Consider the following 13,757-nt stretch of genomic DNA (forward strand, 5'->3'; position numbering starts at 1 on the left):
AGGTACTATTGGAATCTTAGAAAGTTATTGACAACCGCGAGTTTGTTCTAATCTTCGATTATTATTGATTGCCGCCGTAACTTCACTCGTGTTTGCTCTCGTGCTGCCCTTTATCACTTACAGCATATTTATCTTATGTTTATTTTAGGTGTGTCCCATAATCGATCATGTCATATTCGTTGAGATTATTTACTATACATATATATATATATATATATATATATATATCTTTGTAATACCTAAATAATAAACACATTGGCCTCCGTAGATATACCATGAGCAGTCTTGCGAAAGATGATGTCCGCACAAGAAGACAAAAAGTGTTCTTGCCCGAGAGGCGGCAGCTGATCAAAGCGTTATAATAATTTTACGAATAAAAATTACATAATACATGAACAAATATTTATACAAGTGCAACAACCTTTTGCGCGATTAAAATACTCAGCATCTTTTTTTTTTTAATTGATATATCTTTCTCTGATTAAATATTTACTATGCATTTAATCGTATGAACATATTGAAAAAACGCGATGTTTAACATATGTTCTACATTACGCATACAAAGCTTTGAAATTAAATTCTTTTCTTTTTTTAAATCAATTGAGAATATTTTTATAAAATAAATTCATCATAACCCGTGAAGATGAAAGCTGATTCACGTGGATGATAAGGCCGAAAATTTCTTTTTGCGATATCGATTATGACATATGTAATACGCTATACTTAATCTCCAATTATTGAAACAAAAAAGTTATTAAAGATAAATTATTAATGGTTCAGTAACAAAAAACAGTAGACATTTTTATTCTAAAGAAGCGGTACACATGTATATATGCCGTGCAACTTAATAAAAATTCGTCGACGATACGTCTCTGGATCCTATCTGTCCGCGACGACGATCGCATCAAAGGACAACGATGCTGTTGCCGATCTTTTTTCTTCCGCTCCTGGCATCCACGAACGCGCTATTTATAGATACCTTTTTACAGAAAATTATATTGGATCCATTAGATCGGATACCAGCATTTCCAGATATAGGTTCTCTTACAGCCGGGCCTGAGGATGCGCAACTTACGACTGTGAGTGCAGCTACTGATTTTTTCAATCACAATAATAAATTTGTGCTCCAATTTGTAAAATGAAATAAACAAGCGACATGTAAACTGCATATTTTCTGTGCAAGAATGCGATTTTTATCAATTTGAATTTCTAGTGACTTCATATACATATATATATATATAATCCGTATTTGCTTCTTTTAATATAAATATATATATACTGATACTTTTTTATTTCTCTATTTTCGATTTTATGAGAAAATAAATATGTTGTGTTTTGATCGACTCTATATAAATTTTATTTGTTTGAAATTTTTATTTCCGTCTACTTAGATTTTATATTAATGAGGCACCTTGTATATTTTAATAAGTTCAGTTTAACGTCAAACACGATTTGATAATAATCAATTATATGATTTGAATTAATAAAAAGCTATTTTATTTTATCGTGCAGATGGAACTGATAAGCAAATACGGTTACAAGGGTGAGCAGCATACAGTGACCACTGGTGATGGTTACATTTTGGAATTACATCGGATAACAGGACGAGCTAATTCCAGCGATTCGCAAGTGCAAAAACCTGTTGCATTTGTGATGCATGGTCTTCTGTGCAGTTCGGTGGTTTGGGTCTTCGCTGGACCCGAGAAAAGTTTAGGTAAAGAAAAGAATACTCTATACAATAGTAATATCTGTGATACTGATCGCGCACAAATCAATAAGTTGATTATCACGAACTTATTTCTCCACATTTTAGATAAGATATTATGTTATTCTTAAAATATATGCTCTATAAAATATTTCAATGCCTAATCGCACACATAGACAACTTTTCCATAATTGCGGATTCGTTTTTATATATATTCTCTTCTCGAAATAAATAGAAAAAAATTGGCTCGAAGAAATTTTTATCAATTTTTTGCTTCGTTATTTCTAGCTTTATTGTTATTATATTTTGAGTATCCTTGATATACTTTAGGGTTTCTTCTTTCGGACGCGGGATATGACGTGTGGCTTGGAAACGCGCGAGGGTCCATGTATTCCCGTAAACATTCGTTTTTGTCTACCGTAATGAAAAACTATTGGGATTTCAGGTGAGAACTGATTGTACGTGTGTGAATAGAGCGATCTCTATGAAAAAAATGCGAATCTATTACATTATTATTATTATATAGTAGTACACATTTGCAGATAAAGTTTAAGTTCACGCACGCGACATAGTGTAAAAGTTTCAACGCGCAAACATGTTAATATATAAATATGTATGTTACATGATTTAAATAAATACATGTTACATGATGTATTATCGTCAGATATTATCAGATAAGATGGGTATTATCAGATAAGGGAAGTTTAAATACGCTGCAGGTGATGCTGATTGTTTATTTTGATAATCTAAATCTAAATGAATAATCACGTTTAATAAATCACGAATAATCCTATAGCTGTTACATGATAATATTAAGGCTTCTGGGTGTTCACCGCGGCCATATTGGATTGTGACGTCAGAGGCGAGAAAGCACACGCTGAAAATTCTTAGATGCCATTTTTTAATGAAAAGATATTTCTATTAAACAGCACTTAAGATGGCTTTAGCACACTCTTAAAAACCCCCGAAAACTATCCTTTTCCCTTTATAATCAATCAACATCTGTAAAATGATCGAGATATCAGACTTTGACATGCGGAATGACTGCGCATGTGCAAAAACCAGACTGGGCTTCATAATATTACATTTTACAGCTGTTGATTAATTATAAAAGGGAAAGGATAGTTTTCGCGGTTTTTTAAGAGTGTGTTAAAGCCATCTGAAGTGCTGTTTCATCGAAATATTTTTTTATTTCGAAATGGCATCTTACAAGTAACACTACTCAAGTGCCATTCGCCGATATTCTTGAAACTTTGCACACACGTAGTACATCGAAAAACATTTTTATTTTGGCTAACAAGGCGTTTTAAGGTCGGGTATAGTACCACTATCTTGCCTTCACTGGTCAGGTATAATACCACTATCTTGCCTTCACTGGCTGGATAGACCTTCCCATTGTCTGCGTGTTTTTGAGATCGCTAATGACGATTTTGACATTAGTTTAACGAGATTCAGAATGGCAAATACAAAATGGTGGACAAAATCGCAGAAGTTTCAAAAACTTTATTTAACGCCACTTGCGAAGTTTATTAGATACATGATTACGATTTTAGCAACAGTTATATTAATCTAGAGGTGGCGGATGAAAAATTCAATATGACGCATCCAAATGGCGGAAACTGAAGGCAATGGGAAGGTCTACCCAGCCAGTGAAGGCAAGATAGTGGTACTATACCCGATCAGTGAAGGTAAGATAATGATACTATACCCGACCAGTGAAGGCAAGATAGTGGTACTATACCCGACCTTAAAACGCCTTGTTAGCCAAAATAAAAAAACACGTGTTTAATGTTTTTCGATGTACTACGTGTGTGCAAAGTTTCAAGAATATCGGCGAATGGCACTTGAATAGTATTACTTGTAAGAAATTTTAGCGTGTGTTTTCTCGCCTCTGACGTCACGATTTCGACATGGTCAGAAAGGAGCCAGGAGCCTTAAATAATTCTTTTTTAACAGATTTTAGATATGAATGAAACGCGATATATCAAAATATTTCAAAGATCCTTCCACAGGATGTTCTAAAACCGCGCGAACATCCTTCTCGTTACAAATTCTTTGATTGACTTGAAATTAATTTCTCTCTTATATGATAGTGTCTACAGAGTTTTTCAATTAATACTCAATACTTGATACTTTCAATTAATAATTGAATGTAAGAATTCCATGACAAGAAAAAATAGGTGATACAATTTATCTTATTATTATCCGCGTTTAAGTTTTATCCTTGGAAATATTAACTTTCTTATCGTGTGATTTATTTTAAAGCCTCTTTGTGCTAATGAGTACATAATCAATATTTTTCTACAAAAATGCACGGTCGCGTGTTTGACAAATACATAAAACTCTGACAGCTTAACTCGAGATCTATATCTATCTTATGAAAAGCATTGTCCTACTTAATAGTTTGTGTGTTATCTCGTAAGAAATAATCGCATACTCTCAATCTAACATTTTTCTTCTATTTCTGATTACGATTCAAAATAAGTGGATTATGTCGAAATTAATATCTTCAGCTTTATCAATAAAAGTACCCATAAAAGAAACGCAAAAATGTATAAAAGTCGATAAGAATTCATACAAAAATATTTATACAGATGCAATAATATTTTATCGATAACAATGTTATTTATATCTTTAACATCTTTTCTTGATCAAACATTTATTTAAATATTTGTTTTGTCTAAATATAAAATATTTGCACAAACTAAAATTTGTTTTCCCAAAGTTTTTCGACTTTTCAATACTCTTGCTCATAGATAAATATATATATGTATATGTATATACATATATATTTTTTTCTTATTATTAGAAATATGTATGTATAAATTATATATTATAAATATATAGGTATATTCGCTTATCATTATAAATTGTGTTGCTATAAGTATTTATGTAATACTTGTGAAAGCTATCGCACATACAATTACAACTAATACACGAATATCGAGGAATAACAAATAATTAATTTGCGGATAAATAAATTCTTTTTGCAGCTGGCACGAAATTGGCACGCGCGATCTTCCAGCAATGATAGATTACGCTCTGCAGACCACCGGTCGGGAGAAATTATTCTACTTGGGACATAGCCAGGGAACCACCTCCTTCTTCGTCATGTCGACGCAACTTCCTGAGTACCAGGACAAGATTGAGGCGATGTTCGCCATGGCACCGATAGCTTACTGCGGTAGAATGAAGAGTCCCTTCCTGCAAGTGCTGTCACAGTTCTCTAATACCGTCGACGTACGTATAATTATGATCTAGATTTAAAAAAAAAAAATCAATCACGATGTCTAATATTTACTACAGGTGATAACGTCCTTATTCGGTATGCACGAATTCAGTCCTGGCATCGATTTCATAAAAAAATTCCAACAAATAATGTGTGCGGAAAAAGCTCTCACGCAACCAATATGCTCGAATGTGATGTTCCTAATCGCTGGATTCAATCCTGATCAGCTCGATAAGGTATTACAGTTTTTTTTACATCGGTATTAATTAATATTTGTAATTTCAAATAATATCATTCGCAAACAATATGTTTAGTTCTTTCTCTCTCTTTATCATAGTAATCTATACTATTAATATTATCAAATAATATTCTATACTATAATATTGTTTTTCCTATAACATTAATTTTAATAATAAATTAAAATGTATAAATGTCTAATTAAATATCATTTATAATGTTATTGATTAATAATATCAATCATATATCGTTAATTATATATATATATATTGTCATTTTTGCAGAGTCTTCTACCGGTAATCTTAGGACATCTTCCTGCTGGTTCATCCACGAAGCAATTTATTCATTATGCGCAACTCATACGATCTGGTGAGCGTTTATTTAAAATTTAAATTAACGCATCCACATTATGCTTATGTATGAGCGCAGATAGCGAAACATTCATTATATTCAAGTAATTCTCCATAACATTTTTTTTAATGCATAATAACAATGGCACATTTATCACCAGGTTCACGTATTTCATCGGGCAGATTTAAGCAATTTCATAATGGATTAAAGAATAATAAAAAAATACACAGCTCACGTCTTTCATCGAACTATGATGTAAAGGATATCAAAGTACCAGTCTCATTCTATTACAGTCAAAACGACTGGTTAGCAAACGTCAAGGTTTGTAATTATTTTATACCTGGTGATTCGTTTTGAACATTCTCTCTTTTAATATATATGTGCCAGGATATTTATTTATTTAAGAAAAATATAAATGTATTTATAAGAAAAGAAGCTGCCACTCAAATTATATATAAATATCAAACATATATATTTATATAAACATTATATAAATATATATATATATATATATATATATATATATATAAACTCTCGTATATTGTTTTTTCTAACTCGATAAATATCCTAGAAATATTCAAGATGCTCAAGTTAAATGAATTATCATTTATAATGTTTTAATTGCTCGAATATTTGTATTCTCTATATTAATTTATATTATTATGATTTTCCCGTAGGATGTAGAAAAATTGTATAGCGAGCTGGGCAATCCTTATGGTAAATTCCTAGTGGCAGATAAAAAATTTAATCATTTTGACTTCATGTGGGCCAAAGATGCAAAGACGCTTCTGTATGACGACATAATAAGTTTAATGAAGAATTTCAAGTAAAATAAAGTACCAGCGTTCGTTTTTCCAAATTCTGTATTTAATGCGTGAAATTTAACCGAGAGTCTATACTTTCCTCATTAGCAGAACTATTTTCTATCTTGAAATTAATTCGATGTATAATTATATCGACTTGAGTTTTAGCAATCTCTTGTTAATTCTCGTAGAATTAAATTGTGTGTTGTATGTGTTCCATCTCTCCTGTCATCATAAGATATTTTATCTGCTTGAAATTTGTTGATTGTGTATATCTTTATATTGCATCGTCACATTCATCTTGATAAATATTTTCCCGTGTTCTTTTATCTTATCTCATTTATTCGTTCTCGCAGTTTTTTTTTCTCAATTGCTCTCTTTCCTTATACAATTTATTTCGTTTATATGATATATTTTAAGAATAAATAAAAAGCAAATTTCTTTAAAAATTAAGATGACTTATAATAAAAGATCGATCAGTTTAACTCTCTGAGCTCGATAGATTTTTGTGCGAACTTTTGCACAATTTATTTGACTCGCATTAGTAATATTTGACATTTGTACACATTTTATAATTATTTATATTTATTAAGAAAATAATATATTTGCTTTAAGATCGATTTTTTACTTTACTTCATGATATTGATTCTAAATATGATCCCCACTATTTGTCGAACAAATCTTCTTATCTAGGAAACATGAGCCTTGACGACATGAACATCTAATCGACATCTAATAATAGAATAAAGCTTGAATGCAGTAAATCAATTTATTTTCTCTCGCTTTTATTTTCTCTCACATATTCTTATTGCGTTATGTTCTTAAACGAATCGTCGGAAAGATTATTCATAAAACAGTTTTTGAAAAAATCCATTGCTTCAATTGATGTCAACAACGACCAGTCTCAAATAAGGTTCATAAAGGTAATATTATATAATTTATTGAAAAAAATCTAAAAGTCTAATTACAAACTTTGTCTTTCTCGTTGTAATTTTATTTTTATATTGATGAGTTGATTATATGAAACAAAACATCGAACACCTCTCAAAACTAATCAAACTAAGATATATATAAAGTTAAAATCAATGATACAATAAATTTAATATCAAAAATTTTTACATCAAGGATTACAAGATTTAATTATTCATCCTATCTATAATGTACAAATGTACATTATTAGAAGTGATAATCAATTTTAATGATTCTTTTGTTTTTTTCAGAATAATTTCCGATAATCTCGTAAAAGAATCAAACAAACAGATAAATCCGCAATTCGACTATGCATTTGCATGTGAAAGATGAAAGATATATAAAATGCTACATCATTTCGTAGGGCTAAACAATCGTCCACCTGTGCTTCATCGCGTAAACGATAAGAATAATAAATCTCTTTCTGGATGCCTCAATATCTTAATATCTTAATATGTCGATTGCATTATCAAACCAGAAATTATGATAGATTATGAGGCGAGCATTCGATAAGATCGTATATAAAACAGCAAACAAACTGGTGATATATTTAGTAGCTCTATATATTCGAGAAAATCGTATACAATTATTTATTTCGAGCCCATAATCCATCCAATAGTAATCTCACCGAATGACAATGATGTTGTTGTCAATCTTTCTCTTCTCGATTCTGATGTCCGTTAGGGCAATGCCGAATCGTTTGATATTGAATCAACAGGATATTTCGTTGACCGATCAGCAAATATCAGCAATCAAGGAATTCGATCCGCTTATTCAATTTCTTAAAGTACATCCAGATGCGGAACTTACCACTGTGAGTACATCTTCCAATTTTGTGTGTCAAAAATAAATCTGAAAAAAGAAAGAGAAAATGTGTGCGTAAACTGTACAGAAATATAATTTTCATCGATTGAAATAATTTGCTGAATGATTTATATTTGTTTAATTATTAATAAAAATGTATGTGTCATAACATAACACTGACAAAAGTGTAAAAATTTTGTAAATTTTATCGTTCTTTTTGCTTAAAATATGGACGCGTCTCTCTAAACAGTTAAACATTTTTTTAATTATGATGTTTGCATTGGTTCTTGTGAAAAATCTCTGTAATCATTTGTAAAAATTATTTTGCAGTTTTTTGCAGGCAGAATTTTCTGCCATTAATTTAAAAAAATATGAATTATAAATATTGTTTCTAAGAGAAAAACTCTAAAATCTATTTTGCAATACTTTAATTCTCTGTATGCTAATTTTATTAATTTAAGATTCTAGATATATTATGAATTTAAGAAGTACTTAATTTTAGTTAATTACTATTGTACAGCTCATCCTTAATATAAATATTTAAACAAGTAAAATATAATATTATATTTTACTATTTACATCAATTTTTTGTTAATAAAAAAAATAATATGTACTGATCAAATCTTCTCTTTCTTCTTTTGTGTATAAATTTATATTTGAAATTTCTTTATTGATTTGTTTAAGTTTTAGTTTTAGTTATTTCTTTAATAGAACATCTTATACATTAAAGAATTAAGTTTGCTTAAAGATCGCTACGATAGTAGTCTTTTTTTTTTTTTTATTTATCCAATTCTTAACAATCCCTTAATTATACGATTTAAATTAAGAAGCTGTCATTTATTAACTATTATTCATTATTATGTAGCTGGAATTAGTGAGCAAATACGGCTACAATGGTGAGCTGCATAAAGCAATCACTGAGGACGGCTATATTTTGGAATTGCATCGAATAACAGGACGAACAAATTCCAGCAACTCGCAAGTGCAAAAGCCTGTTGCTTTTCTTATGCACGGTCTCTTGTGCAGTTCTGCTAGTTGGGTCCTTGTTGGACCGGAAAAAGCATTAGCATATATTTTGGCAGATGCTGGCTATGATGTGTGGCTTGGAAACGCGCGAGGTTCCATGTATTCACGTAAACATACATCGTTATCGGTATTGGATAAAAAATATTGGGACTTTAGGTGAGTACATACGTATGTGTAAAGATAAGAAAAAACACGGTGTTATATTATTAATACTAAAATATTTCAAGATAAAATTAAAATCGAGACCCTAGAAATAAGTGTAAAAGTGTCGATACAGGGTTGTTATAGTTGTTACAATATCTTTCATCTTATTTTTAAACATATGCTATATATTTTTTTACCGTCAGATAAGAGAGAGAAACTTAAGCACTATGGTAGCTAATTTTAGCTAGTCTTTTGTGTTAAAATAACTTTGTTATAACTTAAGATATTATGCCATTGCCATTGCGACCTTATTATACCATCACTCGACAAGAAATAGTAAACGCTTTCTTCTCGTCAAAAGTTGCAATGTTTAATTTAACGAAAAATTATCGCAGAGAATAATTTTTCAATTTTGTGTTAAAGTGTTTTAAATAACAAAATCTTCACTTATCACACATGTTTTTTCGATTATTCGATACAATATCAGATATGTAGACATATAATGTAGATAGCACGATTAAATACAATATCAGAATTAATAATCCAACTTTTTACGAATAACGTATTAAGTAAACACAATTGTATACGATGCATATGTATACGATTTGATAAGTTTTATACAAAATATATTTTAAAAAAGTACAATACAAAATAGTGACAAAAATATTCTGTATTTTTTTTGCTGGCATTTGTGGATCACATATAAAATATTGATTTCTTGATATTATCTGATGTTTGATATCTTTTTTATCTAAATCTTTAAATATTAATCAAATATAAAACATATTTGCTAAATATAAATATATATTTAAAACATTAAAAATGACATTAATACTTTTATATATAGCACGCTATGTATTTAGATTTTTAATTAATTTCTCTTTAAATATAACTTATAATTATAATTAAATATCTTCAAATACTTTCATAATTAGGATACGGAGTAAGTCAATCAGATTATTTATTCTATTCAGAAAATATCAGTAAATAATTCATAAAAATCATACCTTTTTTGTATATATTTCAGCTGGCACGAGATCGGCACACGCGATCTCCCAGTGATGCTAGATTATGTTCTGCAGACAACACGTCAAAAAAAACTGTTTTACTTAGGACACAGTCAGGGTACCACAACTTTCTTCGTGATGGCGTCGGAGAAGCCCGAGTACCAGAACAAGGTCGAGGCGATGTTTGCCATGGCTCCGGTCGCTTATTTAGGCAAAATGACGAACCCAATTTTGCGCATCTTATCAAAGTTCACTGGTTCCATTGAGGTATGTAATTCTAATCCTCGATAGAAAAATTACGATCGTAAATAGACTTCCAATGTTTCATGGATCGAATATTTCGTTGTATAGATGCTGACAAAATTGATCGGTCTATATGAGTTCGAGCCTACTGGCGAAGGGATGAAAATCTTCCAAGATCTTGTGTGCGCGGAGGACGCCATTACGCAACCATTTTGCTCGAACGTGATCTTCCTGATTACTGGATTCAACAAAGACCTGTTTAACAAGGTATATGCCTTTAATGTCACTTTTAATTATACTTTAAAAGTTATAGGTGAAAGTTATTTGCTAAATAATATGATGGTTTTTCTATCATAACACTATTAATTATGTATTACGTAGAATGCATAATTTCAAGAATTAATTAAAGATTAATAATATTGAACTAAAAATATTTTAAGTACACATATCATACATTGATATAACATTAATCATTATTAGTTCGATATATGTATACTGCTATTTTTAATGCTATCTTTGTAGACTCTTTTGCCTATAGTCTTGGGCCATCTTCCTGCTGGTGCATCAACGAAGCAAATCATACATTTTGCGCAACTCGCTAACACTGGTAACCGTATTAATGTACCCGTATACTTAAGAAAAAAAATACCTCTATCACATTCAAATTTTATAAACACTTTTCGAAATTTTATAAAATGTGATATAACAATAGCACATTTCTGTTATCAGGGTCACTTATTACATCGGAAAAGTTTAGACAGTACGATTACGGATGGCTTGGTAATAAGAAAAGATATGGTTCGTTCAAGCCACCGCCTTATAATTTGAAAAAAATTAAAGTCCCAGTGTCACTGCATTACGGCAGTAACGATTGGTTGGCGCACGTCATGGTTCGTAATTTCTTTTTTTACGTATTGATTTATTTCGAGTATCTTTAATATATGTCAGAACATTGATTTCTTTGTGAAGAAAAAATATAATTATATATATTATATTACATACATATAAAAAAAAAAGAGAGATGAAAGATAATCAAGAAAACTTTTACATCTCATAAAATTTCATATGTTACACACTGTTTTGAAGAGAATAAAATCTCTTGATAATATTTAAGATACTCGAAATAAATGAACATATGTATATGATTTTAATTGTACAAAAAATTGTAATATTACGCTTTTTCCATAGGACGTGGATAAATTATACTCAGAACTTGGCAATCCTTATGGTAAATTCCGAGTACCACACGATTCTTTTAATCATTTAGATTTCATGCTGGCTAACGACGTAAAGAAACTTCTGTACGACAAAATACTAAGTCTAATGACACGTTTCCGGAAATAAGCGTCCAATTTCAATTATTTAGTGAAATTTTGCAAAAATTTTTCGAGGAAGAGAGATCGCGATAGCATCCTTCGATATTCTTCCTTTTGTATGCTTTGGATCAATAGCAAGGCAATGGATCGAATGGGACTCGATCCTTATCACAGATCAAATTTGCGATTATCGGATAAATCTCTCTCTGCCACCGAATTAATAACATTCTTCTCTACTTATCTGTATGCTCTAATAGCATATCGTATTCTATCAAAGAAACTCGTGATAATATTTGTGAAAAATTAATAATTACTCTTTTCGCTTATGCGTTTATAAAGAAAATTATTTAATTAATAATATCACCTTAATTATAATTTCACCTTCAAGTGAATCTAAGTTTAACCATCGTCGCATAATGCATAAGTAATATTTCAATACTGATGCAATATAATTTTTCTCTCTAATTGTCTCAATTTTCAATTATCAAGAATAATGTGATATAATAAATTGAAGATAATATAGAATATTTTCTGAAGAAAAAAGGTAATATTTTTGTAGCTTTTTAACTCATAAATGTTTTTATAAGACTGAAAAGTATAACTATGTTAATAATAAAATAATGTATCAATAAACTGATCTAAAATGGATTAATAAATACATTTTACTACTGACGTTGTCGATGTTAATTTCAAATAAAATGAGAAAAGCGCATATAATATGTCACGGAGAAATTCTTAAAATTCGGAACAATTAAAAAAATTATTAGGAACGTCTAAATAAAGATAAACATCGCTTTTACATGTACAAGGTGATACATATATAAATACAAACATGTGCGTGATATTGCAAAAGCGCCGATATATTGGTAGTTGATAGGGACGGAAATGTGATATATATAGGTCAACTTAACGAAGTTACACAAATTATACAGAAAACACAACAGGTAGTTACTTAGTCGGACACTACATCTACATTGTGAGTCGCAAGGTTGAATTTTATCGAGAGAACGCACATTATTGACGTTCTCGCAATACCATGTGCGTAGGTGCTCGTGTGTGCGTAGGTAGGTGTCTGTGTGCACGCAATACGTGTGTCCACGACTACAATTCACGTCTTGTCCTCTCTGTTATTTTAGCTTCATAATTTTAGAGAAAATTCGACCTCGTGACATTCAATATATCTACTTTTTTTTATAGGATAATTTCGCTCTTTCCGTTCTACCTAAACTACCTGTACATTGCGCCTCGCACAAAAGGAAAATACATCGTTTCGTTGTGTGGAACTGATTTTTATTGTTAAGCACAATAATATCCATCTGCTTTTACCGCATCTTCTGCATGCAGACTCGATCGCGAAAGTATTTCTCGAGATCGACGATAGTGGAAAACAGAGCGATTCGAGCATGTCGAGAAGCTCGACACCCAAAAAGTACATACACTGTCGTACTGGTGACACATTAAATTTTTTTTTTTTTTTTTTTACTTATTAGATCGTATCTTCGAGATAGTACGAAAAATATTTCAATTTCAGATACTTTGCAATGTGTTTTGAAATTTCGGCAAGCGAGTATGACATCCGCCGCCTCACAGCATAACAGGTTCTTCGGGAGTCGGTTCATTTCGAATCCTATTAACAATATACTTCTTGAACCAATCTCATGTAGCAAGTACGGCGAAAGCATAACGTACATCATATAACACCATAAAGGTACAGCTCATCCTGTATGTTACTATTTATATATGCAATATTTATGCATCTCAATAAAATTGCTGGAATATATGTACAATATAAATAAATTAAAAAGAACGTAATAACATGTCAACTCAGATATTTTTAGATATTCACGGTAACAAGTCGATTTTCAGTATTTGATTCAATTTTCTTTCTTTTTTTTTTTTGTTTTTGTATCCATCATGATTTTA

General features: G+C 30.5%; 2 protein-coding genes across 2 annotated transcripts; both read left to right on the plus strand.

The window, feature by feature from the left end:
- Nucleotides 1-635: 635 nt before the first annotated feature.
- LOC145940525 (lipase 3-like) lies at nucleotides 636-6,636 on the plus strand. Its single transcript, XM_083045771.1, has 8 exons — nucleotides 636-1,079; nucleotides 1,513-1,714; nucleotides 2,036-2,150; nucleotides 4,699-4,945; nucleotides 5,012-5,170; nucleotides 5,456-5,540; nucleotides 5,683-5,843; nucleotides 6,200-6,636. Exons 1-8 carry the CDS (start codon nucleotides 918-920, stop codon nucleotides 6,350-6,352), a joined length of 1,284 nt encoding a protein of 427 aa, XP_082901897.1. The 5' UTR covers nucleotides 636-917; the 3' UTR covers nucleotides 6,353-6,636.
- Nucleotides 6,637-7,925: 1,289 nt separating this feature from the next.
- LOC145940451 (lipase 3-like) lies at nucleotides 7,926-12,417 on the plus strand. The gene is made up of 7 exons (XM_083045622.1): nucleotides 7,926-8,108; nucleotides 8,964-9,280; nucleotides 10,296-10,542; nucleotides 10,627-10,785; nucleotides 11,041-11,125; nucleotides 11,248-11,408; nucleotides 11,707-12,417. Exons 1-7 carry the CDS (start codon nucleotides 7,926-7,928, stop codon nucleotides 11,860-11,862), a joined length of 1,308 nt encoding a protein of 435 aa, XP_082901748.1. The 3' UTR covers nucleotides 11,863-12,417.
- The last annotated feature ends 1,340 nt before the right edge of the window (nucleotides 12,418-13,757 follow it).

The sequence above is a fragment of the Prenolepis imparis genome, unplaced genomic scaffold (assembly GCF_030444845.1).
Source record: "Prenolepis imparis isolate NDT839.2.m4 unplaced genomic scaffold, iyPreImpa1.0 SCAF_9, whole genome shotgun sequence".
Classification (NCBI taxonomy): domain Eukaryota; kingdom Metazoa; phylum Arthropoda; class Insecta; order Hymenoptera; family Formicidae; genus Prenolepis; species Prenolepis imparis.

Excerpts from the sequence above, each read along its gene's own strand:
- LOC145940525 (XM_083045771.1), top strand. The coding sequence starts at position 918 with ATGCTGTTGCCGATCTTTTTTCTTCCGCTCCTGGCATCCACGAACGCG. Across the intron at positions 1,080-1,512 it reads AGGATGCGCAACTTACGACT|ATGGAACTGATAAGCAAATA; the intron begins GTGAGTGCAGCT and ends TTTATCGTGCAG. Across the intron at positions 4,946-5,011 it reads AGTTCTCTAATACCGTCGAC|GTGATAACGTCCTTATTCGG; the intron begins GTACGTATAATT and ends TATTTACTACAG.
- LOC145940451 (XM_083045622.1), top strand. The coding sequence starts at position 7,926 with ATGACAATGATGTTGTTGTCAATCTTTCTCTTCTCGATTCTGATGTCC. Across the intron at positions 10,543-10,626 it reads AGTTCACTGGTTCCATTGAG|ATGCTGACAAAATTGATCGG; the intron begins GTATGTAATTCT and ends TTCGTTGTATAG. Across the intron at positions 10,786-11,040 it reads ACAAAGACCTGTTTAACAAG|ACTCTTTTGCCTATAGTCTT; the intron begins GTATATGCCTTT and ends CTATCTTTGTAG.